The sequence below is a fragment of the Chironomus tepperi genome, unplaced genomic scaffold (genome assembly GCF_022539635.2).
Source record: "Chironomus tepperi strain 1889 unplaced genomic scaffold, CSIRO-AGI_Ctep_v1 contig_354, whole genome shotgun sequence".
In the NCBI taxonomy this organism is placed as follows: domain Eukaryota; kingdom Metazoa; phylum Arthropoda; class Insecta; order Diptera; family Chironomidae; genus Chironomus; species Chironomus tepperi.
This window is the reverse complement of record NW_027226476.1, coordinates 1,897,411-1,920,526: the sequence shown is the minus strand read 5'-3', so window position 1 is coordinate 1,920,526 and position 23,116 is coordinate 1,897,411. Positions and strand designations below refer to the sequence as shown.

The 23,116-nt window shown below is 31.1% G+C and overlaps 6 protein-coding genes across 6 annotated transcripts; all 6 read left to right on the top strand.

Annotated features, from left to right (window-relative positions):
* The first annotated feature begins 40 nt into the window (after positions 1 to 40).
* On the top strand, positions 41 to 5,005 carry LOC139094405 (uncharacterized). The gene is made up of 13 exons (XM_070645443.1): positions 41 to 125; positions 186 to 423; positions 496 to 626; positions 816 to 886; positions 944 to 1,109; positions 1,167 to 1,171; positions 1,973 to 2,060; positions 2,732 to 2,853; positions 2,953 to 2,978; positions 3,683 to 3,772; positions 3,940 to 4,031; positions 4,313 to 4,489; positions 4,564 to 5,005. Exons 1-13 carry the CDS (start codon positions 56 to 58, stop codon positions 4,737 to 4,739), a joined length of 1,452 nt encoding a protein of 483 aa, XP_070501544.1. The 5' UTR covers positions 41 to 55; the 3' UTR covers positions 4,740 to 5,005.
* Positions 5,006 to 6,298: 1,293 nt separating this feature from the next.
* Positions 6,299 to 7,982, top strand: LOC139094526 (retinaldehyde-binding protein 1-like). Its single transcript, XM_070645594.1, has 7 exons — positions 6,299 to 6,561; positions 6,653 to 6,898; positions 6,961 to 7,052; positions 7,119 to 7,132; positions 7,188 to 7,386; positions 7,444 to 7,594; positions 7,713 to 7,982. Exons 1-7 carry the CDS (start codon positions 6,381 to 6,383, stop codon positions 7,817 to 7,819), a joined length of 990 nt encoding a protein of 329 aa, XP_070501695.1. The 5' UTR covers positions 6,299 to 6,380; the 3' UTR covers positions 7,820 to 7,982.
* Positions 7,983 to 8,030: 48 nt separating this feature from the next.
* Positions 8,031 to 9,745, top strand: LOC139094527 (retinaldehyde-binding protein 1-like). The gene is made up of 7 exons (XM_070645595.1): positions 8,031 to 8,212; positions 8,269 to 8,514; positions 8,766 to 8,857; positions 8,917 to 8,930; positions 8,997 to 9,195; positions 9,246 to 9,396; positions 9,463 to 9,745. Exons 1-7 carry the CDS (start codon positions 8,032 to 8,034, stop codon positions 9,564 to 9,566), a joined length of 987 nt encoding a protein of 328 aa, XP_070501696.1. The 5' UTR covers position 8,031; the 3' UTR covers positions 9,567 to 9,745.
* On the top strand, positions 9,653 to 11,574 carry LOC139094529 (retinaldehyde-binding protein 1-like). Its single transcript, XM_070645598.1, has 7 exons — positions 9,653 to 9,979; positions 10,039 to 10,284; positions 10,407 to 10,498; positions 10,576 to 10,589; positions 10,652 to 10,850; positions 10,913 to 11,063; positions 11,282 to 11,574. The coding sequence occupies exons 1-7, from the start codon at positions 9,799 to 9,801 to the stop codon at positions 11,383 to 11,385; spliced, it is 987 nt and encodes a 328-aa protein (XP_070501699.1). The 5' UTR covers positions 9,653 to 9,798; the 3' UTR covers positions 11,386 to 11,574.
* Positions 11,575 to 11,593: 19 nt separating this feature from the next.
* LOC139094525 (alpha-tocopherol transfer protein-like) lies at positions 11,594 to 13,067 on the top strand. Its single transcript, XM_070645593.1, has 7 exons — positions 11,594 to 11,774; positions 11,836 to 12,081; positions 12,236 to 12,327; positions 12,384 to 12,397; positions 12,453 to 12,651; positions 12,714 to 12,864; positions 12,919 to 13,067. The coding sequence occupies exons 1-7, from the start codon at positions 11,594 to 11,596 to the stop codon at positions 13,029 to 13,031; spliced, it is 996 nt and encodes a 331-aa protein (XP_070501694.1). The 3' UTR covers positions 13,032 to 13,067.
* A 300-nt stretch (positions 13,068 to 13,367) lies between these two features.
* On the top strand, positions 13,368 to 16,474 carry LOC139094528 (alpha-tocopherol transfer protein-like). Its single transcript, XM_070645597.1, has 7 exons — positions 13,368 to 13,667; positions 14,358 to 14,603; positions 14,657 to 14,748; positions 15,334 to 15,347; positions 15,806 to 16,004; positions 16,078 to 16,228; positions 16,292 to 16,474. Exons 1-7 carry the CDS (start codon positions 13,487 to 13,489, stop codon positions 16,393 to 16,395), a joined length of 987 nt encoding a protein of 328 aa, XP_070501698.1. The 5' UTR covers positions 13,368 to 13,486; the 3' UTR covers positions 16,396 to 16,474.
* Positions 16,475 to 23,116: the final 6,642 nt, after the last annotated feature.

Sequence of the window (23,116 nt, the reverse complement as noted above, 5' to 3'; positions counted from 1 at the left end):
CATGTTCTCTCCAATAGTCTATGCTTTTTTCATTTGTATAAACTCTCCTTTGAAGATGAACTTACTTTTGTTTTATACGTCGATATTATTTATCTTTCTTATTCATGGAAGCACAGCCAAATTACGTAAGTATCTTAGAATTTCCGACAACAAGCTCATTAAACATTCTTGGACATCTTTTTCAGCAAGTATTATCAAACCGTGTTCAAGAAATTTGCAGAATATTAATAGTTGCATTATAGATTCCATCAACATGCTACGGCCGAATCTCATATCGGGGAATTTAGGTGAAGGATTTGAAATTCCCAAATTAGATCCACTAATAATTGATGAAATTAAGATATCCAATGGAAATGACTTACAAGCAAACTTCAAGAATTTGTCAGTGTTCGGACCGAGTAACTTCAAAGTATTAAACCTTGAGTATGATCACTTTGATTTCCACAAATAATATAATTTAACACTTAAATTTGTTATGTGTTTCTACTTCCATAGAACAAATATTAATCAAATGAGCTTCAGTTTCGATCTGGAACTTCCTAATTTAGAGTTTATTGGAGATTATTCGATTGCTTTGAGAATTCTAATAAAATTGTCGGGAAATGGAAAGTTGCAAGGAATGTTTAGTAAGAATTTTACGTAATAATAGTGGCTGGCCTTGATGAAAAAAGTTAGAATTGCTAATATTGTGTATTAAGAATGAACTCCTCTAAATGTCCACAAACATTTTCATAAATAACAAGCATAAACGTTTCATCGAGGCTCAAGGACTTCCGAAAATTTAGAATTAATTTTATCTTAAAAATATTTTTCAGAGAACTGCTTCACGCATGTATCAGCAACAGGGAAGCTAACTGATGAATTTGACCACGTGGAATTTCAATTGGTAATTTACACAGAAATAAAAGTTTATTGCCACTAATAACTGAATTTAAATTGCTAGAAAGTGAAAATGAAAGTATCATATGCGCAGTTCCAACTCGAGAATCTTTTTGACAATGATTCGTTCCTCAATAAGATTGGAAATAGAGTAATAAATGACAATTATGAAGTATTTCTAAATGAGTTAGTGCCGGGACTTGAAGACTCTTTAGGAACTATATTTTCAAGTACGTAGCATATTTACCATGTGATTGATTCACATAATTTATAGAAATTATTTACAGGAATTGTAAACAACATATTAAAGAACTCAACGTACAACGAAATGTTTCCTGAAAATTAGTAATTATTTGCTTATTATGCTTATATTTCATACTTTATTTTACCACAAGTAATTCAGTGCCAAATAAAATTTGTTAATTTATCCAACGTGCATGTCTGACATCTTTCTTCTTTTGTTTCATCTACTTCCGATTCACAAGTAACCAACAATTGAGTAAATTACCCAAAAGAGAGTAATGACAATCCAACCAGAGATCTAAGTAGCATTAGCTAAAGTTGCAATATCAAGTTTCAATAACCTTACTAGAAGCAACTTTTCATTAGCAAAGAGGAAGTAATCATGTATCTCTCAGAGCGACGTATCGTCGTGAGCAATGAGTCATATCATCATCGTTCATGATTCGTAGCTATTAGACATATATTTTGGCCGAAAAAAAATAGTAAATAGTCTTATGGGCGCCAAAATTTACTTGATAACTTGTTGCCATTATAACTGCTAATTATTACAGATTTTCATGTATGTATTGACAATTAACATACACACAACTTCTTCTAAGAACAAAAAAAACTTGAGTATGAGATTGATGTGTAGTTTTTGTTTATACTGCTCAGTGAGAATTTCAAATTAAGCCTTTTCATATTCAACCTTTTTGTGGTGTTGGTGTTGAATATAAAACAGAATTCGTCGTTTTAAAGCGTTAGTTATTATTTTGGAATCAATTCGTCAGTTGATCAGTCGGAGTGCGAACTAACTAGGATTATTCAATATTTGTGTTTTTTGTTTTAAGACTAGGACCTCAATAAGTAGCACCAAAAAGCAATCACAATGAAGAATTTCGGAATAATACTCGGATTGATTACAATTGGATTAATAAAAAATAATGAGGCGAAACTTCGTAAGTTCATCATTTATGATAAACAGCATGTTCAGTAGTGGGAGAGTTGATAGTGTAAATTACCATGCATACTCAGTTTTTAATGTTCTTTTAATGTGAAAAATAAACAATTTTAATGGTTTAAAATATATAAAAATCAGTTTATGTGTGCATGCTAAAATACCTGAATAGTACTTATTCAATGTGATTTCAAGTACATTTGAATGAAATGTCATACGAGATTTGTGAAAAAAAAAATCAGGAAGAGGAATTTTTGTCATTTGCATCGCAAAAAAATAGATTGAATCAAGTGCAAAAATTGTGGAATTTTAAAAATGTGTTAACAATTTCAAGTACGGATTGCTATGTTTAGTGCCTAATTTGTCTTAAAATCACGTGTAGATATTAATAAAGTAAATTTGCAACTAATCTCTTGTCCTTATAAAAGCCTAAATAGCTGAAATTTTCATCTAATGCTTGACAAAGTCCTCAATCTAGTTATCATGGAACATTTAATTGACAGATCAAATTAAAGTCAAACTTGATAAGATTCAAATCTATTATAAAAATCAGCATTAGTTTCATAACTGAACGTGCTACGATAAAGGAACATACATAACGAGTCGCTGCTGACACATAACATATACGGAAATTCTTTTAATATCCTCAATATACTTTTTTTTTGTTTTCAGCCAAAAATATTCAAATTTGCTCAAGACATGAGCCTAAGCTTAGTGAATGTATTTTAAATTCTGTTAAACAATTACAACCGAGATTAGCATCAGGAAGGCTTGACGATGAATTTATTGTGCCAGTAAGATAAAGGCTCTCTATTATCTTTGTTCTTTTGTGTGCTGAAAAAATCACAAATTCGTATTTTAATTTTCTATTTTTTTGTTGCTTTATAATGTAGGCACTCGAGCCGCTCGCACTTGACAAGTAAGTTTAATAGAAGAACATTGTTCATTTATTTTATTTTTTATATTGAAATTCCGCAAATCAATGTAGAAAAATTACATATGTGAAGCTTCAATGTCATTCTTTTTTCTTAAAGAAGATATTTCATGAATAAACATTGTTCGCTGAAATATTTCAAGAATTTTAACATGCGAATGAGGTCGTCCATAAATGACGTCAATCATTGTTGTTTCAACTGTCGTTTTTTATTCAAATTATATTTGCAACTGCAATTAGTTGATTACCCTTTTCATGGTTGTTAGTCCCCTTCATATAAATATTTAGAACTGTTTCTGATCACTGAAGAATAAACATCGTTGTTATTGAATTAAATCCACGTGGAATCTTTAATTAAACTCATTAATGAATAAGCATTGCTAATTTACACTCCAATAATCATAAAATTAGGTTTTATAGACGTGGAAATTCCTTTCGATACAAAAAATTAAAACTTCCAGAAAATTCAATAATAAAATGTTACAGAGCTCTAATGCTTAAACAGATCCACTTTATTTACTTCCGACTCCAACAACAGTGATTTACCTCATTAAACATGCAGAAACAAAACCCAAAATAATTCTTAGAATTAAATGTAAACATTGTTGATGATTTAGCCAAATAAGCACTAACTAATGTTTACAGACTGAATGACAGTAACCATGACTGTTTATCTTTCTTTTCTTTAGCATCAAAATGGAAAGTGGACAAGAGTTTAAGGCGCACTTTACGAATTTATTAGTTCGAGGTCCTAGCAAATTCAATGTTGAAAAACTAAGGTGAGTTAATAGGCAATAACAATGCAACAAATAAGTGTGAATAGAATAATATTATCGTAAATACTTACTTTGTCGTATTGATTTTGAATTGGAAAAGGTTGTTTACATTCTGACTGTCATATTAATGTTGTGTTCTTTCTTTTTTGCATTTTTCGTATGTCCTCTAGAGTTAATTTGGATAACGCCACATTTGAATTTATCATCTCGATTCCACGATTGGACTTTGTTGGAAAATACGGAATGAAATTGAAGATTTTACGTAAGTCTTTTATGCATTCTAATTTGTAGAACAGCTGGATTTGTCACATTTCACCTTTTAAAGCATCAGCATTGCTTAATTATTATAATATTCATACAATGACCCTCAAATTTAAATTCTCAGGTGACTCCAGTGTTATCATGTGATTAAGTAATAACTGAGAATGGCATCTCGTGCCATCGAAACTATAATTAACATTTTAATCAATATCTATAAGCACAAAATACCTAGCTAATTGTTATAAATTAATATTTTTAATGACAATTGTCTGTTGTTTTCAGTTCTCGAAATTGCTGGCAAAGGTGATATGTTAGGCCATATGGAGAATTCAAGAGCTCGTGTTAAATTGCAAGCAAATAAATACCAAAAGAATGGACAAACATACATGAAGTTTGAGAAACTACAAATTAAGATTCAAATAGGAAAGAACTATATTGAACTTAAGAACTTGTTCAATGGTAAACCAGTCTATTGATTTAGCATATTTAAGCACATACTAATCTATCCGTTATTTTTTATTTTGTCAATGCAGGAGATCCAAACTTAGGAAGAATTGGAAATCAATTCATCAATGATAACAGCGATCTGTTCCTACAGCAAATTATTCCTGGTCTAGAAAAAAATCTTGCGGAAATTTTCACAAGCACCGCTAATGATATCGTCGAGGATGCCAGTTTTGACGAAATGTTTCCTGATATACCTGTATAAAAATATCAACAGTTATGCATTCTGACTATTAATCTTCTTTATTTTTGTGATATTCAATATTTGAATTTGACGTCCATTTAATTCGGTTCTGCCTGATCGTTTAAATTTTATGTTCAAATATGACAAATGCAGTTCAATCTTGTTGTTGTATCTTGTAATTGAGGTTCAGTGTTTTCATATAAATACATAGGAGACAGTTTTAAGGAAATTAATTAATTAAGGTGTGAATTTTTTCATAAAAATAAAAACAAGGCAATAAAAATGTTTTCTTATTCTTTTAATGTTGACCTTTTGGGGTCGTTCACCTATTACGTAACCTTTGTTCAGTCGCAGTTCTCCAAATTCATCAACAATGCTACATGAACGACTTATCAATCAGATTAATTAACTTGAAATTTATCCCGATCAGCACAAATTATTCATGACAGTCAATTGGTTCCCATTTGGCGTCCAAGTGGGAATTTTCATCTTAGCTGCCATTTGAATGTCATGAATCAGGTAGGTATATGATCTTAGTTTTGTTTTCAAATCTTAAGCATGTCGATCATTCAAGAAATCAATTTTGGATGGATGTTTGTTAGATAATACCTAACTTTAAGGAATGGACTTTAGATTATAAATTCAAAAATAAATGTATTTGAATTAATTGACATAAATTAATAAAATGCTGAATTTAATAAATTTTAATTAATTATTAGATTGATCAGTAAACATGTACTTTATATTCTGTATGATTAGCATTTTCACTGGTTTTGTATGCATATAAATAATGACAGTTTAACAAGTGTTGATTCGCTAAGCAACGACTCTCAAATTTATTATTTAAGTACAGTTTAAAAAGCAATCTAAATTACGCATTTGTTGACATTATTCCCGATCGACATAGCAGTTGCTCAGATGTTTCAATTAACGAGGAAGTTCAATATATGTGAATCTTTGGACAGTAAATCTTCAGCATCAATGTAACTAGCACATGCCAAAACTGTTTGACCTTTTGATTCGATTTTGTCCGACCAAAAATGCACCATGAAAACGGAAGAACTTATATAAATCAATCATACTTAGTTGGAAGTAGCATGACAGAATAATGCGGAATAGATTTAGTATAATTAAAATTAATTGAGATCATAAACATTGTATTATTGAAATTTTTAATTACACCATCATTTTAAGTGATTAAGTCAGTGATGGACAACCGGTGTACCGCGGGACAGCTTAGTGAAAACCCTCGACTAGACTCAAACACATCAAACGGTTAATGAGATTTCTGAAAAAATTCACATTAGTGTGCCGCGGCACACAGTTTGGACATCACTGGCGTAAATGCATCAACTTTTAGATTTAATGGATCTTGTTAAGGCTTTATATGTATAATAAATCAAAATATATCTTAATAAAGCTTATTTTCAGCTAATGATTACTTAAAATCTTCCAGTCCATGCTTTGCAAAAGATAAAAAATTGAATTTGTTTTTAACCGGCAAATACATGCACATCCAATTTGGACTGTAATGGTATTCAGGTTTTTACTCAATTTCGTATCATTTAAGTTTGAGACTTTGAGAGTTAAAGAGTTCAAAAAAACCTTTTTTCTTGATTTTTTCGCGAATATTTTTTGTTATCGACGGATTAGCACAGTGCAATGTCTATAGTCAATGAAAAAGACAAACATCCTTATATAGATTTGGGTCAAGACTATAAAATTAGTTTAAATTATGCAGATATTTTAGATGAAAAACATTTGGCTATGGCCAAAGAAGATTTGCGAGAAACGCCAGAAATAAGAGAGCAAGCATTGAAAGAACTGAGAGAATTAATTGAAGGTCAGTGATACGATTGATGCCGAAAATAAAATTATATGTATGCGATGGCTAAAATTACAGACAAAAATTTTTTACTTCCTCTATATGTCAGGTGAAAAAAACTTTGTGCATGCGACAGATGACTTCTTCTTATTATCTTATCTACGACCATGCAAATTCTATGCAAAAAGTGCACTTGAAAGGATGCAAACATATTATAGTTTTAAGCTTAAGTACAAGAAGTATATTGACAACATAACTGTCGAGTCTGTCCGTAATATCATTGAGGATGGCATTTTCAAGTACTCACCATTATGTGACAAAAATGGAAGGAGAATTGTGTTCATTCAATGTGGAAGTAAGTCTACTAATTGTCTTAAAATCATGCTTATTTTTCAAATTTGGAACTGAAATCTTTAGAGAGTTGGAAGCTTGATCGTGGCAACAAGTATGAATTATTCCGATGCATTCAAATCATTTTTCAAGCTGTAGCATTAGAACCTTTGACACAGGTGATAATTAGTACTTCCAATATATATTCAATTACTTATATCCATTTCTTTACATATCGATCTTAGATCTATGGAGTTAGGTAAGAGCAGTGCTGCACTTTTGATTCTACTAGCTATCACTACCTTCAATTCCAGTATGGTTCTTGATATGGGTGGATTGTCAATGGATCAAGTCCTTACTTTTACACCATCATTTGCATCAATGTGTCTAAAATGGGCACATGACTGCTTGCCACTCCGGCTTAAAAAGATTTACATTGTAAACAACTCAAAAATTTTCAACATCTTTTGGGCACTCTTTGGACCATTTATGTCAGCAAAATTGAAAGAGAGGGTTTGTAATCTGGATAGACTTTAGTTATTTATAATACAAACTTAATTCTTTTACTAGGTACACTTTATAAATCAAAATTATGATGTCTTAGCAGAGTATATGGGAAAAGAATGCTTAGGAAAAGAGTATGATGGAAGCTTACCGGTTGAACATGCTGACGGGAAGGTTTTCGTAGAATTTCTGAAGCTATATGAAAAGCAATTTGAATGTAATATTTTGATAGATCCAGTAGTATAGTAAGGATTGTATGAAAGTTTACTAGCCTACTATGCTACTGCATTCATTTGTTTTTGAATGACTTAAAATCTTTTATTCTTAATTTCCAGTGTTGAATGCTTCTGGATTTGTTGAAGAGAATGATGACATCGGAGATAGAAGGAATAAAGTCAATACACTGGCAAAAGAAATACTAAGGACAATCAAGGTCAAATAATAATTTTTTGCAAGATTTTCGATAAAATTAATCAGAGAATAAAAATCTTAAAATGCATCTTATCAAACCGGATTGGAATAAAAGTCGCAATCGGCAAACTTTGTTTACTCTCTTTTTTTGCAAATGAAATAAAAATTTAGTCTGTTTTGAGACATTGCGTGAAGGAGACGGTAGTTAGTTTTGATTGTAATTGTAAGCACCTGATTATTGCAATGTCGATAAAATTTGATAATGATAAGCAGCCGTACATAGATCTTGGTCAAAGTTACAAAATTTGCTTTGATTATAAAAAAATTGATGACGCAAAATGCTTGGCAAAAGCAAGAGAAGAATTGCGAGAAACTCCAGAAATAAGAGAGCAAGCATTGACAGAATTGAGAGAGTTGATAAAAGGTCAGAAATGTTGAAATATTGCTGATCATTTTAAAATATCAAAATAATCTTTAAAGGTGAAAAGAATCTTGTGTTTCCAACTGATGACTTCTTCTTGGACACTTATCTCCGGCCATGCAAATTTTATGCCAAAAGTGCATTTGAGAAGATCGTAGCTGATTCAAAATTTAAAATCAAATACAAGAAATTCTATGAGAATATTGATCTTGAAACTACTCGTGAACTTTTTGAGGATAATTTGTACAAATATATGCCTTTAAATGACAAAGAAGGAAGAAGAATTGTCATGATAAAATGTGGAGGTAATTAATGTGGTTTAAAGCTTAAATACTAACGATAATTAACGTGAATGAGATGTTTATTTATCCGAGTTCAAAAACAGACTGAACTTTTGTACGAAAAAGTGGTTTCAACTAAGTACCATAAATATTATTCAAATCTCAAATGAACGTTATGAGGTCGAGTTAAATTGAGTCAATTTTTCCTTACAAAATCTAAGTCGACTTGGATCTCTGTTTTATGCAAAATAATCTAAATTTCATTCTGTCATTAGAAAAATGGAAACTTACCCGAAACAACCACAAAGAATTTTTTGCTGCAATGAGAATAATTTTCCAAACTATGGCAATGGAACCATCAACACAGGTTAATTAGGAATATATTTTTTGTGAGCTTCTATTTTTATATACTTCTCTTTTGTTTAGGTTAACGGAGTTAGGTAAGACAAATTTAAGAGACCAGACATTAATCCCAATCTACTGTCCATATATATTCCTCATTGTAGTATGATCATTGACATGAAAACATTAGATATGTCTCAAGTGACAGCACTTACGCCATCATTTGTTTCTATGCTAGTGAAATGGAACCAAGATTGCATTCCAATTCGATTCAAGAGATTTTTCGTCGTCAACAACTCAAAATTGATCAATGTTTTTTGGGCTCTAATTGCACCATTCATTTCCAAAAAGTATAAGGATAGGGTATGTGCTTTGAAGACAGTTTAATAAATTGGCTAATTCTAATTTCACAGTTTTATATCGTGAATGAAAAATATGAAATTCTGGCTGATCATATGGGAAAAGACTGCTTGGATAAAGACTATGAAGGAAACATTCCAGTTGATAAAGTTGAAGGAAAAGTCATGCTGGATTATATGAAGCTATTTCAGAAGCAATTTGAATGTAACATTTTGATAAATCTAGCAGTATAGTAAGGATTACTAAAGTTATTTTATTCTACATTTCTAGTGTTGAACGTTTCTGGATTTGTTGAAGAAAATGAGGACATTGAAGATAAAAGGAACAAAGTTAATGCTTTGGCTAAAGAAATATTAAGCACAATCAAGGTCTAGTTATTTCTATTTTTGAACTAGACGTGATAAGATATCCAAAAATAAACATTTATTTTTAAAATGTGTTTATCAAATTTAAAGTTTTTTAATAGAGATCGCAGTCAGCAATGTTCGATGACTCTCTGTTTATTTTTTGTGTCTGTTTTCCGAAAAGAATAAAAATTTGTATTAAAATATTATTTATTAGTCTTATTTAAGCTGTTGTTTGTAATACAAGTATCTGATCAGTGAAATGTCGATAAAATTTGATAATGACAAGCGTCCGTACATAGATTTGGGTCAAAATTATAAAATTAACTTAAACTATGATGGAATTGTTGATGAAAAATATTTGGCTAAATCAAGAGAAGAGTTGAGAGAAACGCCAGAAATTAGAGAGCAAGCATTGAAAGAGTTGAGAGAGTTGATAAAAAGTTTGTATTTTGGAAATATTCTCAAAAATTTGAAGTGTTTCAAACAATTTTTATTACAGGTGAAAAGAATCTCGCATTTCCAACTGATGACTTTTTCTTGGAAACTTATCTTCGGCCTTGCAAATTCTATGCCAAAAGTGCATTTGAAAAAATCCAAACGGAATCAAAATTTAAACTAAAATATGAGAAGTTTTATGAAAATATTGATGTTGAAGCTACTCGGCCAATTTTTGAAGATGGGGTATTTAGGCTCACGCCTTTGACTGATAAAGAAGGGAGAAGAAATCTTATCGTGCATTGTGGAGGTAAGTTGTATGCAGGAGAGTATTCAGGATGTGGGGGTGAACGCCATAATCCCCTCCTTTTCTGACCTCCTACTCCCCTTATTCAACCCAAAAATTCTGACCAAATTCTATTTCTTATTTAGATAAATGGAAAATGAGCCGAAGTAATCAAAAAGAAGTATTTAATGCACTGCAAATACTCTTTTTATCCGCGGCAGCAGAACCATTGACACAGGTGAACTTTTATTTACTCAGCATGTCTTTCAATCTATTATTATTACTTAATATTCATACTTTTCATCTATTTTTAAGGTTAATGGAATTAAGTAAGTGAACTTCAAATTTTTGAATGATTTGGAAAGAGAAAGAGTATGATTCTTAATTTCAGTATAATATTGGATATGAGCCGATTATCATTAAGACATTTGACATCAGTAACTCCATCATTTGCAGCTATGCTAATGAAATGGTCTCAGGAATGCATTCCACTTCGAATTAAAAATATATTTATTGTCAATAACTCGAAAATGTTCAATTTATTTTGGGCTATACTTACACCATTTCTATCTGCGAAACTTACTGAAAGGGTTTGTGCCTTAAAAATTCTTAAAAGCATGTAGAGAGCTTTAATAATTTTTTTATCTTAAAGGTTCACTTCGTAAATCAAAAATATGAAATTTTAGCCGAGTATATGGGAAAGGACTGCTTGTTTAAAGAGTATGATGGAAATATACCAGTTGAAAATGCCGATGGAAGTGTTCTCACGGACTTCTTCAAGCTTTATGAAAAGCAATTCGAATGTAAGAAATGATTCACAAAAAATAAGGTTTCCCGAAGCCTTGGTCTCGAAAAAATCTCGAAGAAACTTTTCGGTAGTCTCGATCTTGGTCTCAGAATCGGGAAACCTTATCACAAATGTCGTGCCTTCTTAGCTTCAGATTTGCTGGACATTAGAAGTGAACGACCGATTAATTAATAAAATTATGAATTAAATTCCTATTTTTCAAAACAATTTCAGTGATAAGCATATGCGGCTATGTAGACCAAAACGAAAACATTGAGGAACGAAGGAGCAAAGTCAATTCATGTGCAGAAAAAATACTAAACTTCATCAAAGTGTAATACTTTGTAATCCATAAGGATTTCCACCTAAGCGCAATTTTTATTATCAGTTCCTTTATCTCAGAATCAAAAACGTGTTTGCTGATTTTTAATGATAAAGATATCTTTTATGTGAAAATTTATGGAATCTATTTTCAGTTTTATTTGAGCAATTGCAATAAAGAGTCAAAGACTTGTGAAGGCAGAAAATAGATTTTTATTTTTAGAAATGTCTGTAGCTTACAATGATAAGAAGCACCCTTACTTAGATTTAGGTCAAAATTTTAAAATCAATTTCGACTATGTAAGCGATTTGGATGAAAAGCATTTAAATAAAGCTAAAGAAGAGTTACGGGAAACGCCAGAAATACGAGATCAAGGATTAAAGGAACTGAGAGAATTGATAAACAGTTTGTATCGAAATTCCAGCATGAAATGACAATTTAAATTGAATGAAATTATCCTCACCAGGTGAAAAGAATTTGGTATATCCAACTGATGACTTCTTTCTATATCCATATCTTCGGCCATGTAAATTTTATGCAAAAAGTGCATTTAAAAAGTTACAAAAGGATTTAAAGTTTAAGGCAAAACACAGTGAAATATTTGACAACATAACTGTGGAATCAGTCCGCAATGTCTTTGAGGATGGCATTTTCAAGTACACACCTTTATGTGACAAAGATGGACAGAGGATCCTTTTCGTACAATGTGGAAGTAAGTTGGTTAATTTTGAGGGTTCGGCCAAGAATCAAAGGCCTGGATTTTTTGGTCTGAGAGTTTTCCGCTGTACATTATAGTTCATCCAAGACTGCAGACATGGAGTTTTGGACGAACCCTAATAATTTTGAACTTTAATGTCAATTACTAGAAAATTGGAACCTGGAAAAAAACTCTAAGTATGATTTGTTTAGAGGTGTCGAAATATTTTTCCAAGCAATCGCAGCGGAACCGATGACACAGGTGATTTTTGAAACTAAATTTTTTTGACTACTGATGCTGATTTATGCTTATTTTAGATTAATGGAGTTACGTAAGTGTTTAAATAAGTTTAAGCTATAATTTTACTTCAATAAATTATTGAATAGCGTTCTATTGGATATGGAAGGACTGTCAATGAATCATGTCATGCAAATATCCCCATCATATGCAGCCACAATATTGAAATGGGCCCAAGAATGTCTACCGGTTCGGCTAAAGCAAGCTTATGTTGTAAACAATTCCAAAATCTTTAGCGTATTTTGGGCTCTATTTACGCCTTTTATTTCCTCTAAATTAAAGAATAGGGTTTGTGGAATCGAAGTTCATACTTAACTATGCAGATTAAATTAGCTTTAACTTCTTCTCAGGTTCACTTCGTAAATCAAGACTTTGAAGCTTTAGCCGGATTTATGGGAAAAGAAACTTTGATTAAAGAATATGGCGGCACCTTGCCTGTTGAATATGCTACTGGAAAAGGCTTGGTTGATTTCATGAAACTTCATGAGAAGCTCTTTGAAAGTAAATTCCTGAATTTTTGTTGATGTTTAGTTGATTAATTGTTATATTTTACAGTAAAAAACATTTCGGGTTACTATGATGAGAAGGACAATATTGATGAAAAGAGGAAAAAGATGAACGAAGTTGCAGAGGAAGTCTTAAATTTTGTCAAAACATCCAGCATATGAATTTTTGATATATTAATAAAGAATTGGAACTGTCTATTTGATTGACTACCTGTGTTAATTTAGAAAACTTTGAATGTTTCGAACTTAAGCTTTCAAAACCTTAGAAGCTACTCAAAACCTTTATACAGTTCTCAAAAAGCTTCAACTTCTTTCATATTTAAATCAACACATTGCAACTGTTGATTCCAAAAAAATATATTTCGCAAGAGTTTAACACTTCCAATATTCATTAACCGTAAATACCATGCTTTTCAAGTACACATTACAAGCATAACATTTTTACGCCGGCAAATACATTCAAGCTTTTAATTGTATGGCAATATTCAAGCTTTTACTATTTCCATTGTCAGTTTAGCTTCAACTGTCGTGTACACTAGACATAAAAAATTTAGTTTAATAAAAAAATCAATTCTGTGTTATCGAAATTTAAGGATTATTAATATTAAGTCGGTGCAATGTCTATTGTTTACGGTGATGATAAGATACCATACATAGACTTAGGAAAGGATTATAAAATTCGTCTCGAATATGAGGATGTTGTTGATGAAAAATATCTTGCTAAGGCAAAAGAGGAATTAAGGGAGACACCGGAGAATAAGGCTAAAGGATTGAAGGAATTAAAGGAATTAATAAGAAGTTAGTAACAATTTTATTTACTGCATTGTGATTAAGTGGACCAAGGCTATTTCCTAATGCAATAGATTAATTGTATTAATGGTAAGCAAGCCATGAGTCTTGCATCGTCAACTTGAACAAAAGAAAGATTTAGATTAAATCACGTTACATTTTCAAGGTCCAATTGAACTAGTGTCTCAACCTTAATGTCTGTTTTAAATAATATTGTTCCACATGTGCACAAAAATAGAATTAACATATGTACAGGCTTATCAGCAATTGAAAGTGAATGTGCACAGCTGATGTGAATCTTCATTATGTTTACATTTCAATGAAGATAAACTTGACCTATTGTTGTAAGCGAAGAAGAAATTGTATTTACACTAGACGTAATGCAAACCAGTTTTCTTGAAAAATATTACCTCATTTATCCGTCCGAGTAAGTGCATGTTTAAGACATGACATTGGAAACGTGAAATTTCAGTTTTCCTACAATTCAGCTGTTTTCCGATTGGACTTAACCTTTTTCAACTTTTTTATTTATTTGTAAAAGAAATTAAACCACCTAGCTTAATTAATTAGGAACGAAGAATATATAGTCACTAATATTAAAAATTCATGACTTAGCTAAGGTCACACATATTTAACAATCTTGAAAATTAATTCATTTTAATTAACAGTTCTTTTTTTGTTACTGTTTATGTGAATTAGGTGAGAAAAATTTTGTACATCCAATAGAAGATCCATTCCTTGAAACTTACTTAAGACCATGCAAATACTATGCCGAGAGTGCTCATCAGAAAATGCAAAAATACTTCAAGTTTAAGCTTAAGCACAAGAAGCTGTATGATAACATAACAGTTGATTCCATTCGTAATGTTCTTGAGGATGATTTGCTGAAGTATATGCCGTTACGTGACAAGGAAGGAAGGAGAATTCTTTATATCCATGCCGGAAGTAAGTTCATTAAACTTTACCTTTGAAAATTTCTAATTTGATGCTTTCGACAGAAAAATGGAATCCACAACGAGCTACCACACATGACTTGTTCCGTGCTATGCAGTTAAGTCTTCAAGCGGCAATGGCTGAACCAATGACTCAGGTAAAGTATTACAATCATTTAAATCTTGTGTATTTTTTTGAGTCATTTGTTTTGAGATAAGTCAATAGAGAAATATTTGGTATTTGTTGGAAGTACACAAATTTGCATTTTACATGTTTGAGTTATAGGAAACAAAGAGTTCTTAGGGGTCGTCCGATTATTACGTAACACTATTAGGGGGTTTAGATTTACGGCCCTCTCCTTATTCTTCCTTAATAACTTGAGCAGCTAAATTGGTTTCTTTTGCGACAAAAACAGGCTGGCAAGCACTTCCACGTCATTTTGACGTTATGTTGATGTCATTTGAAAACCACGAAATACTTGAAGTCATCAAATGGCTTTGGTATGGATTACTTTTGCCAACTTTGTGTCACTTGAATATGATGCACAATTTAGTCATCTTTCTGTATTTAGACAACAATGACTTCTCAAATTTATACAATAAAAACCCCAAAATTATCTTATCAATTAACACCTTAAATCCTTTATAGACTTAAAGATGATTTGCAACCCAAAATAATGATTTTCATTTTTTTACTTCTTCTTATTTCTTTTTCAACATGATCGATTTTTTGCTGCTACCAGGTCAACGGCGTTTGGTAAGAAAACTTAATTATCGATTTTGTAATTCCCAAATTTTTTTTATGTTCTTTGTTACTTATGTAGTAATGCGTGAAGTAATTGATTTCTTTTTGGCAATGACTTGATAATTTTCATTTAATTTACATATTGCCCAATTAGAATTAATGAATTGGATTTGGATAATTGTTGTTTATTTTGTATTGACGTCAGGTATATGGAATAAACACCAAAATTCACTTCCGGAATGGAATAATTCACAAAAATCACATCAAGTCATTTCACTATCTGTCTTTACTTCAGTGGTGTGCAACATGTGTTCCGCGGCACACTACAAAGTTATGAACCATACGCTGCATGCAGTTTCGGTCGAAGCTTACTAACAAAGTGTGTCACGAAAAAAGGTTGCCCACCACTGTCTTAGTCTATTGAATCTAATCTGATGTCATAATAATCAACAATCTTCCATAATTTACAGTGCAATCGTAGATGTAGAAGGATTATCAATTGGTCAAATCATGCACTTCACACCGTCATATGCGGCCTCGGTGTTAGAATGGACACAAGAATGTATACCGATTAGACTGAAGCAAATTTATATTGTCAACAATTCGTACATTTTCAACATGCTTTTTGCAATTTTCAAGCCATTCATTTCGGCAAAGTTGAGAAAGAGGGTAAGCATCATGAAAACGACAACAATTGTGAATTATAGTTATTAATTATATGCGTTGCATCATCTTTTGGCAGATTCATTTCATCAACAAGAAATACGATGTTTTGGCAGAAGAGCTTGGCAAATTCTGCTTGAATGAGGAATTGGGAGGTGATTTGCCTGTTGACTTAGTTGATGGAAAGCTCTTGGCTGACTTTTTGAAGCTCTTTGACAAGCAATTCGAATGTAATTTGGACATTTTAATGATTTGCAATTTATTGTGCATTAATATTATGAAATCTTTTTCAGTAATTGGCGATTCTGGTTATGTGGATGAAGACGAATATGAGGAGAGGAAAGCGAAGATAGATGAAGGAACAAAGGATGTGCTAAGTTACCTCACACCAGAGTAACATCTGAAATTTCAACTTGAATTAATTATTTTTATAAAACGCAAATTCTATCATTCAATAAATGTGCAATTAATTATAATCATGTTGTTTTCATGTTACTGCTGTACAGACTATTCATCAGCTGTTATAATTAAACAAACAATAGCGGCTTGGAAATTACTAGATATATTTTAAAAGGCAATTAACCACTTTTAATCCCAAAAAATTAAAGCTAGCATCAAATTAACATTAATTTATAATATACTTAACATCCACGACCTATCTCAATTGATTCTTAGTTGCATTCTTTGTGGAATTGTACAGATGTTGGATTAAATACAAAATTTTGCATGATTCAGCGAAAAGAATCATTCTTTATGGATTTTGAGTCTAAAGACCAATTGTATAGCCACACTTACGTCATTAGATCTCTATTGGATATTGCTGTTTTCATTAATTAATTAACATGAATTACTAAATGAGCTTCAAAAACACTTATAGGATTTCATCAATTCACATGGATATTACCGATTTCTGTTCCAAAGTTCGAGTTTATTCATTAATGAATCATTATTTAATGTTCCTATACTGTTTGGATTATTAATTCATAATTTTTGCTACCAACGTGAATTTGACAAAAAAATAGATTTTTCATACACAACAAATTAAAAATTGATAGAATTATCAGCTGTGATTGCAAATAAAATCACAATCAAGGCTTTTAAAAATCATGAATAATTTAAAAATGATGTTTTATTTTGCAGCAAGTCAGGGTAGTACTGTTTATTAGGTTTTAAGTTGTTATATGGAAAATCCTTCATATGGCTGGAGTAGGCTTTGAACCTTTCCATAAAAAGTTAATTGAAAAATTCCAAGTTTCCTTTCTAAACTTCAAATTTCTATCGAAATTCTTGAATATGACTATAAAAATATTATTCATTAATTGAATGTCCTTTGCATAATCTCCAGGGCTAACTATAAATTTATATTGAGTAAACTCTGATCCTTATGAGTATAAACAATAAAGTATAAAGATCAGACATTTCAATAACTAAAAAAACATTAATTTTGAGGCTTAACAAAACATTTGTGTTTGCTCATATTTTTGCAACATTTTAACAAATTCAATAATGAGATCGATGCCTGCTGTGTAGAAATTAAAATTTCATAAATACGCGTTTCAATTCATTTGAATAAATATATGATCACTTCTGTTTTTAATTGAAGTCTCGGATATATCTAGAACTATTGCATAACACTTTAAATTATTTGCTAATTTACTTTAATTAAAGATGTTTATGATAACAAGTTTTATATGGAAACTCAAATCTATTTCATGTGGGAGGTTTGAATAGTCAATAAAGTTTGAAAAGCTCTCAAAAAGCTTTGAAAAGCTAATTCAAATTTCAAAAAACCGTTAATTTTATTTCAAATTCCAAAATTTAATCTTTAATGATCTTCAACATATTTCTACAGAACCATTTCATGCCTGAGTTTCCAAATGTACAATTAACAAATCAATTTTGATATTTAAGATAGGATCGACCGACCCGAATGATTTTCAAAAAATCCAAAATAAATTACCAATACACCCACATGAGAAATCATTTAAAAGGAACTAAATGTGAAAAAGGATATCGTAATGTCAAAAAATGTGAAACAATAGAAGTACTTTTGGAAACAGCAAGAGATTTATGACCCTCATATACTCAAGAAATACAACAATTTTTCTTTTATTTTATACAATATTTGACTCAGGTTGAAAAATAAAAAAAAGAGAACTTTACAGGACAAACAAAATTGTGATTCAATGCTGTCGATTTTCCACATACAATATTGTCTATCTTTATGAAGTATAACTTGGCACTTCATCAATAACAAAGACGAACGAATAGAATTAAGGTGAAAAATTCTTTTTGTGAATAAACAGGATGTTCCATTGTGTATACTTGTCTTAGTAATTTCTTTTGCCGTACTCTTCTATCCCATTCTTCTATTCTGCTCTTCTACTTTTTACCTTCTCTATTTTTCAAAATTGTTCTTTTGATTTTGATTTTATTTCTTTTTTTGATACTTTTTTATTCTTCATGTTAACAAGATTCGATGCCCTTCTTTATGAATGTCCGCATAATAGATTAGAATCATCATTTTTAGCCATCACTTGAGGTTATTTGAGGTTTTTGGCTTCGAAACAAGAAGAGCTGCTACTTAAGAATTAAGTAATCGTCGAGTAAATCTTCGGTACATAATCGAGGCACAGAAATGATATCGATAAAATCTACCGTTACATGTTCTAACGTCGCTTTTAAAAGGCATCATAATTAAATATTAATTATCTTCTTTTATTAACCTATCGCATTGAAAACAAAAGAAGTGATTAAGCAAAGATGGAAGGTACGAACAATAAAGCTTAGTAAGAAAGGCCCTGTTCAATTGGAAAGAAGTAGTTAGAGAGCATTTCTAGAGGATACTAATTGAATATTATGGAATTATTGATAAATTTTGTTATTTTCATTTATTAAGATCCAGTGATTGATATTCTGTAATATTCATAGACAATCACTGCTAATTCCATCATCCAGCCAACCAATTAAGCATCAGTTAGTACAACTTTTAATAAAATAACACTTCCAGTAAAGAATTTCAATGAACAACGGATGATTTTTAAGATTTGGATGAAATTTACGTTTCTTTTTGTTCCACATTACTTTTTAATGTGTCATAAATGACGAGTATATACTTAAATGCGAAATCTATGTACGGTGTGTGCTAACAAGTTTTAAAGGAACTGTCATGATTTACGTATTTCTTCAAAGAATAATTTAATATGCTGTGATTTAATGGCTATTATTATTATTATGCACTCAGTTGTACCTTGGACAGGATTTCGAATGAAAATTGATACGTGAAAGCATTCCGAACTTGACGCTTAGAATTTTTAAAATGTTCCTTTAAGAAATTAAACAACAAATAAATATAAATATACACACATAGTCTCTGCATACGAAAACATAGTTGGGTATCATCAAATATGTAAATTTTTTATATATATTTTTTTATAAAAGAAAGAGACGAGAATGGAAATTTGAAAAGCTGAAAGAGTCATTTTAATTATCGTATTCATGTGTTTAAGCGCTTCTTAGAATTTCTTGGATCATTTTAGGAGCTTCTTATCTCATCTCGAAATTATTTTTATACATATAAAAATTCGAGAAATGAGGCAACGACAATGCTGACTGTGTTGGTTAAATTATTTTAATAAGATTCGCGGTGCAAGAAGTTTATGTAATAACTCGTGACTGTATCTGAATTATTTCATTTATTTTACCTCTTCCTGTAGAAATATGAAATGTTTCTTTTTCTTGAATATGATTATGTGAATGCATTATATGTGATACTTTTTTGAAAGCTGAATCATGCCTTGATACTTATGAATTACTATAGTAAGTACAATAGAATCTATTATTCAATTTTACAGATTAAAAGAGTGAGTTGGAACCATTTAATGTTAATACTCTCTGTCGACTCATTTCTGATGGCTCATCAGGGCTACTTACTGTAGATTTTGAGTCTGATTCTGCTTATTGAAATTATGTTCCTGTGTGGAGCTTAGGTTGTTTCATCGGACTCTGATGCTGCTTCTGTCATCTAGTTTGTATAAATTCTCTGTCCGCACATTGAGCTGACATTATTTCACCACTTTTCTAGCCACCGTTTCCTTTGGGGATTATATCATGTGATTAGTAGAATCACTAACATATCAATAAGCAGTAACATTACTAAATGGTACTACATATCTTCAATTACTGAGTTCAGGAAGTGGTTTTTAAATCTCGACCATATATTGTAATGTAGCACATTCCATGCGCAAGCCCTAAAAAGCCACAAAATGAGATAACATGATTTAATTCGACGGTTCTATCAATGACAATTACAGGATTCATCGGAATTTCAAATTTCATTGGAATGTCGTTGACAAGGCAAGACATAGATTTAACGGATCGAGTAATATGGAAGTTCAAACAAGTTCAACAAAGGAATCAAAAAAAGAGGCATGAAATCGTCACAACAATAATTCCTAATTGATGATCCTTTTACAATGTCGAGCGGCATTCCTGAGAAATGCTTTAAAAGAGCTTGTAAGGAAATGGTAAAAAAAGAAAAAATATGTATGCTTTCGATTCGTCATTCTTCTCTAAGATACTAACTTTAACACTCAAGAGAGATACGTATATAATAGGAAGTAAAATCCATAAACAGTAATGCAAACACAAAAAGTTCTATCAACAATAGTAAAGATGAAGAAGTACGAGAAAAATGTCAATAAGTATATTTGCTGTTTAACGATGAATCTCGACATAGTCACCTACAAAAACTGCACTGTAAATGTCTCATGCCTCGAAAATAAAATGTCACAATTATAAAATATAATTGTTACATGACTAAACATTATAAAAGCGCGACTGAACTCCGGGGTCATTTGTAGATGATGTCTAGCAGTTAATATCCACGCGACACTTTAAACAAAAGACACAGTAGCAGAAGATGTGACTAAAAATACCATGAACGTCACTTACGAACGATCCCTAGACTATCGCATAGCTCACTTTACATTTCAGACAATAAAACTTAAGACGATTGAGTTCGTGTGATAAAAAAATCTCATTTAAAAAACCAGAAGTGTGATGATAACGGAAGCGTCATTAGTTAGCGACCCGACAGATTGCTTTTCGTGTTATTTCTCCGAAGATGACTTCATCGTATTTATAAAAAAAAAATAAGAGGCAGAAAAATCTGCACAAAAATTTATTGTACACACAAATGGCAGCAATGAAGGGTTACACATACACATAACGGAAGTAGAAATAATTGACGATGATGAAAATCTACGCATATGTTCAGAGATTACTTGCTCATGTTGTTCTTTGGCGAAACAGTAAATGAAAGACATGCATTAATTACAATTTTTTTTTTACTTTACAGCAGCAAGCAACAAGAAAAGAAATAAAATCATTTTCGTTACGATTGAGGAATTAAATGAAGGAAATGATAATTTAAATATTATTTTTTTTAGTTCGGTTACACTTGAAGAAGACTTTTTTTAGCGTGACCATCATGTGAAATTATTTTTTCTTTATTTTCTTACATGTCCATCAGTTTCCGACAATTCATGAATAAGCTTGTATGTTAGATTGAGTATAGAACCGCATCAACATCATAAAAATATCTCATATTATTATTAGGAGGAGATGAAAATGTGAAACATTTACTTGCAAGTATTACATCAACAAGGAAATAACAAGAACTATCGTTTATTATAAATCTTCATGTAGAGGTTTCGTTAGATGCGGTGCATGTAATAGTTATAAAACATTTCGCTCAAACTGTTTCATAATAGCATTGCCGTTTTTTTTTCTTTTCTAACATATATTTCTCTTAAGCGCAATGAAAAAAAAAATGTTTGATCAATCACACTAACCTAGTTTTTAAAAAGTGGAAGAAAAAGCCACTCTCCTCTCTTTTTTTTCTTTTTCGCGCTCGTCAGTAAAGGTAAGATGTTATGCAATCTGAAGTGTTGTGTGAAATAGTAACAGTAATAACGAAATGCAGAAAGACTCACTGTCACAATTAAATTTCATGAAATAATACTCTATACTCTTTCAGACGGTTGTGATGAAATCGGTTCCATAATTTGAAGAAGTTGCAGCAGCGCAAAATTTAATAAAAATGTAATATTTTTTTGTTTTTTGCTTTAAAAGCGCGCGAGATAGAAAGAAAAAGAAAGAGAGAGAATGGAAATGCACAGAAATCTAAAAAGCACACGGCGTTACACAGAAAATGTGCTACAAAAATCCTAAGACGAAAAATTACTCAATGCGGAAGGGAGCATTCAGACAGCTTAGTCACAATCGTACCTGCATTAAAAATTGTGAATTTTTTTTGTAGAGGCTACGTCGTCTCGCGCTTTTGTTTTATTGATGAAGACCGGAAAGAAGGATTGAGGAACTTTTTGCAATAATGATGATTTATGAGTAAAGATTTCGGATTGCTGATATGTTTTTATCGTCTTGCAGCTGCTTTGTGTTGATTAAAAACTGATCACGCATTCTGCAAAATTGTATCTTGAGTAGAATTTTTGGAAAAAATTCAATATGATCACTAGATGGTTAAAATTAGCTTTGATAATTGTTTGTTTATCTTTTGTTGCTTCTGTTCCTTGTCTGCTGCTTTAGGTTATTTTTTCCTAAAATTAATATTACTTTATAACTAAAAATTCAACTTTCGCGTACAAAATTTGGTTTGAAAATGAAATGTAAACAAAAGGGTGTGCAACAGTCAAAATAATTGAAGCTAAATTCAAATTTGGAAAATTCGTTAAAAATTTAAAATTGAGAAAACTGTTACATTTGAAATCAGTTGAAGTTACTAGTAATAATCATTGTATCCTGAGTATACCGATGCCTTTCAAATGAATACTCTACTCAACAGTCTCTGTACAATGAAATATCATTTCATAAAAATCCCAAGTTACGTGAAAGGTGAAAGTTTTTTTTTGCGCTGACTTAGTAAGAAACTGTGCCACAATTCAACAAATACATAATATTTTTCATGTTCAGAGACTCCGAGCATTGACATATATACATTTATAAAATTATGCAATTTTTTTTTTCGTACGTCTGTACTACTGATATAAATAAATAACAAATGATGACGTCATCATCTTTTTATTCGTTGCAGCCAG

What these genes read in the sequence shown, in the direction of transcription:
- LOC139094528 (XM_070645597.1), top strand. Translation starts at nt 13,487, where the DNA reads ATGTCTATTGTTTACGGTGATGATAAGATACCATACATAGACTTAGGA. An exon ending in ATTAAAGGAATTAATAAGAA is followed by an intron (nt 13,668 to 14,357) that starts GTTAGTAACAAT and finishes TATGTGAATTAG; the next exon opens with GTGAGAAAAATTTTGTACAT. An exon ending in CGGCAAAGTTGAGAAAGAGG is followed by an intron (nt 16,005 to 16,077) that starts GTAAGCATCATG and finishes ATCTTTTGGCAG; the next exon opens with ATTCATTTCATCAACAAGAA.
- LOC139094526 (XM_070645594.1), top strand. Translation starts at nt 6,381, where the DNA reads ATGTCTATAGTCAATGAAAAAGACAAACATCCTTATATAGATTTGGGT. An exon ending in CAGCAAAATTGAAAGAGAGG is followed by an intron (nt 7,387 to 7,443) that starts GTTTGTAATCTG and finishes TTCTTTTACTAG; the next exon opens with GTACACTTTATAAATCAAAA. An exon ending in ATATGAAAAGCAATTTGAAT is followed by an intron (nt 7,595 to 7,712) that starts GTAATATTTTGA and finishes CTTAATTTCCAG; the next exon opens with TGTTGAATGCTTCTGGATTT.
- LOC139094405 (XM_070645443.1), top strand. Translation starts at nt 56, where the DNA reads ATGAACTTACTTTTGTTTTATACGTCGATATTATTTATCTTTCTTATT. An exon ending in AAAGTTGCAAGGAATGTTTA is followed by an intron (nt 627 to 815) that starts GTAAGAATTTTA and finishes AATATTTTTCAG; the next exon opens with AGAACTGCTTCACGCATGTA. An exon ending in ACTTAAGAACTTGTTCAATG is followed by an intron (nt 4,490 to 4,563) that starts GTAAACCAGTCT and finishes TTGTCAATGCAG; the next exon opens with GAGATCCAAACTTAGGAAGA.
- LOC139094525 (XM_070645593.1), top strand. Translation starts at nt 11,594, where the DNA reads ATGTCTGTAGCTTACAATGATAAGAAGCACCCTTACTTAGATTTAGGT. An exon ending in CCTTTTCGTACAATGTGGAA is followed by an intron (nt 12,082 to 12,235) that starts GTAAGTTGGTTA and finishes GTCAATTACTAG; the next exon opens with AAAATTGGAACCTGGAAAAA. An exon ending in CCTCTAAATTAAAGAATAGG is followed by an intron (nt 12,652 to 12,713) that starts GTTTGTGGAATC and finishes ACTTCTTCTCAG; the next exon opens with GTTCACTTCGTAAATCAAGA.
- LOC139094527 (XM_070645595.1), top strand. Translation starts at nt 8,032, where the DNA reads ATGTCGATAAAATTTGATAATGATAAGCAGCCGTACATAGATCTTGGT. An exon ending in TGTCATGATAAAATGTGGAG is followed by an intron (nt 8,515 to 8,765) that starts GTAATTAATGTG and finishes TTCTGTCATTAG; the next exon opens with AAAAATGGAAACTTACCCGA. An exon ending in ATTTCAGAAGCAATTTGAAT is followed by an intron (nt 9,397 to 9,462) that starts GTAACATTTTGA and finishes CTACATTTCTAG; the next exon opens with TGTTGAACGTTTCTGGATTT.
- LOC139094529 (XM_070645598.1), top strand. Translation starts at nt 9,799, where the DNA reads ATGTCGATAAAATTTGATAATGACAAGCGTCCGTACATAGATTTGGGT. An exon ending in GTTGAGAGAGTTGATAAAAA is followed by an intron (nt 9,980 to 10,038) that starts GTTTGTATTTTG and finishes TTTTTATTACAG; the next exon opens with GTGAAAAGAATCTCGCATTT. An exon ending in TCTTATCGTGCATTGTGGAG is followed by an intron (nt 10,285 to 10,406) that starts GTAAGTTGTATG and finishes TTTCTTATTTAG; the next exon opens with ATAAATGGAAAATGAGCCGA.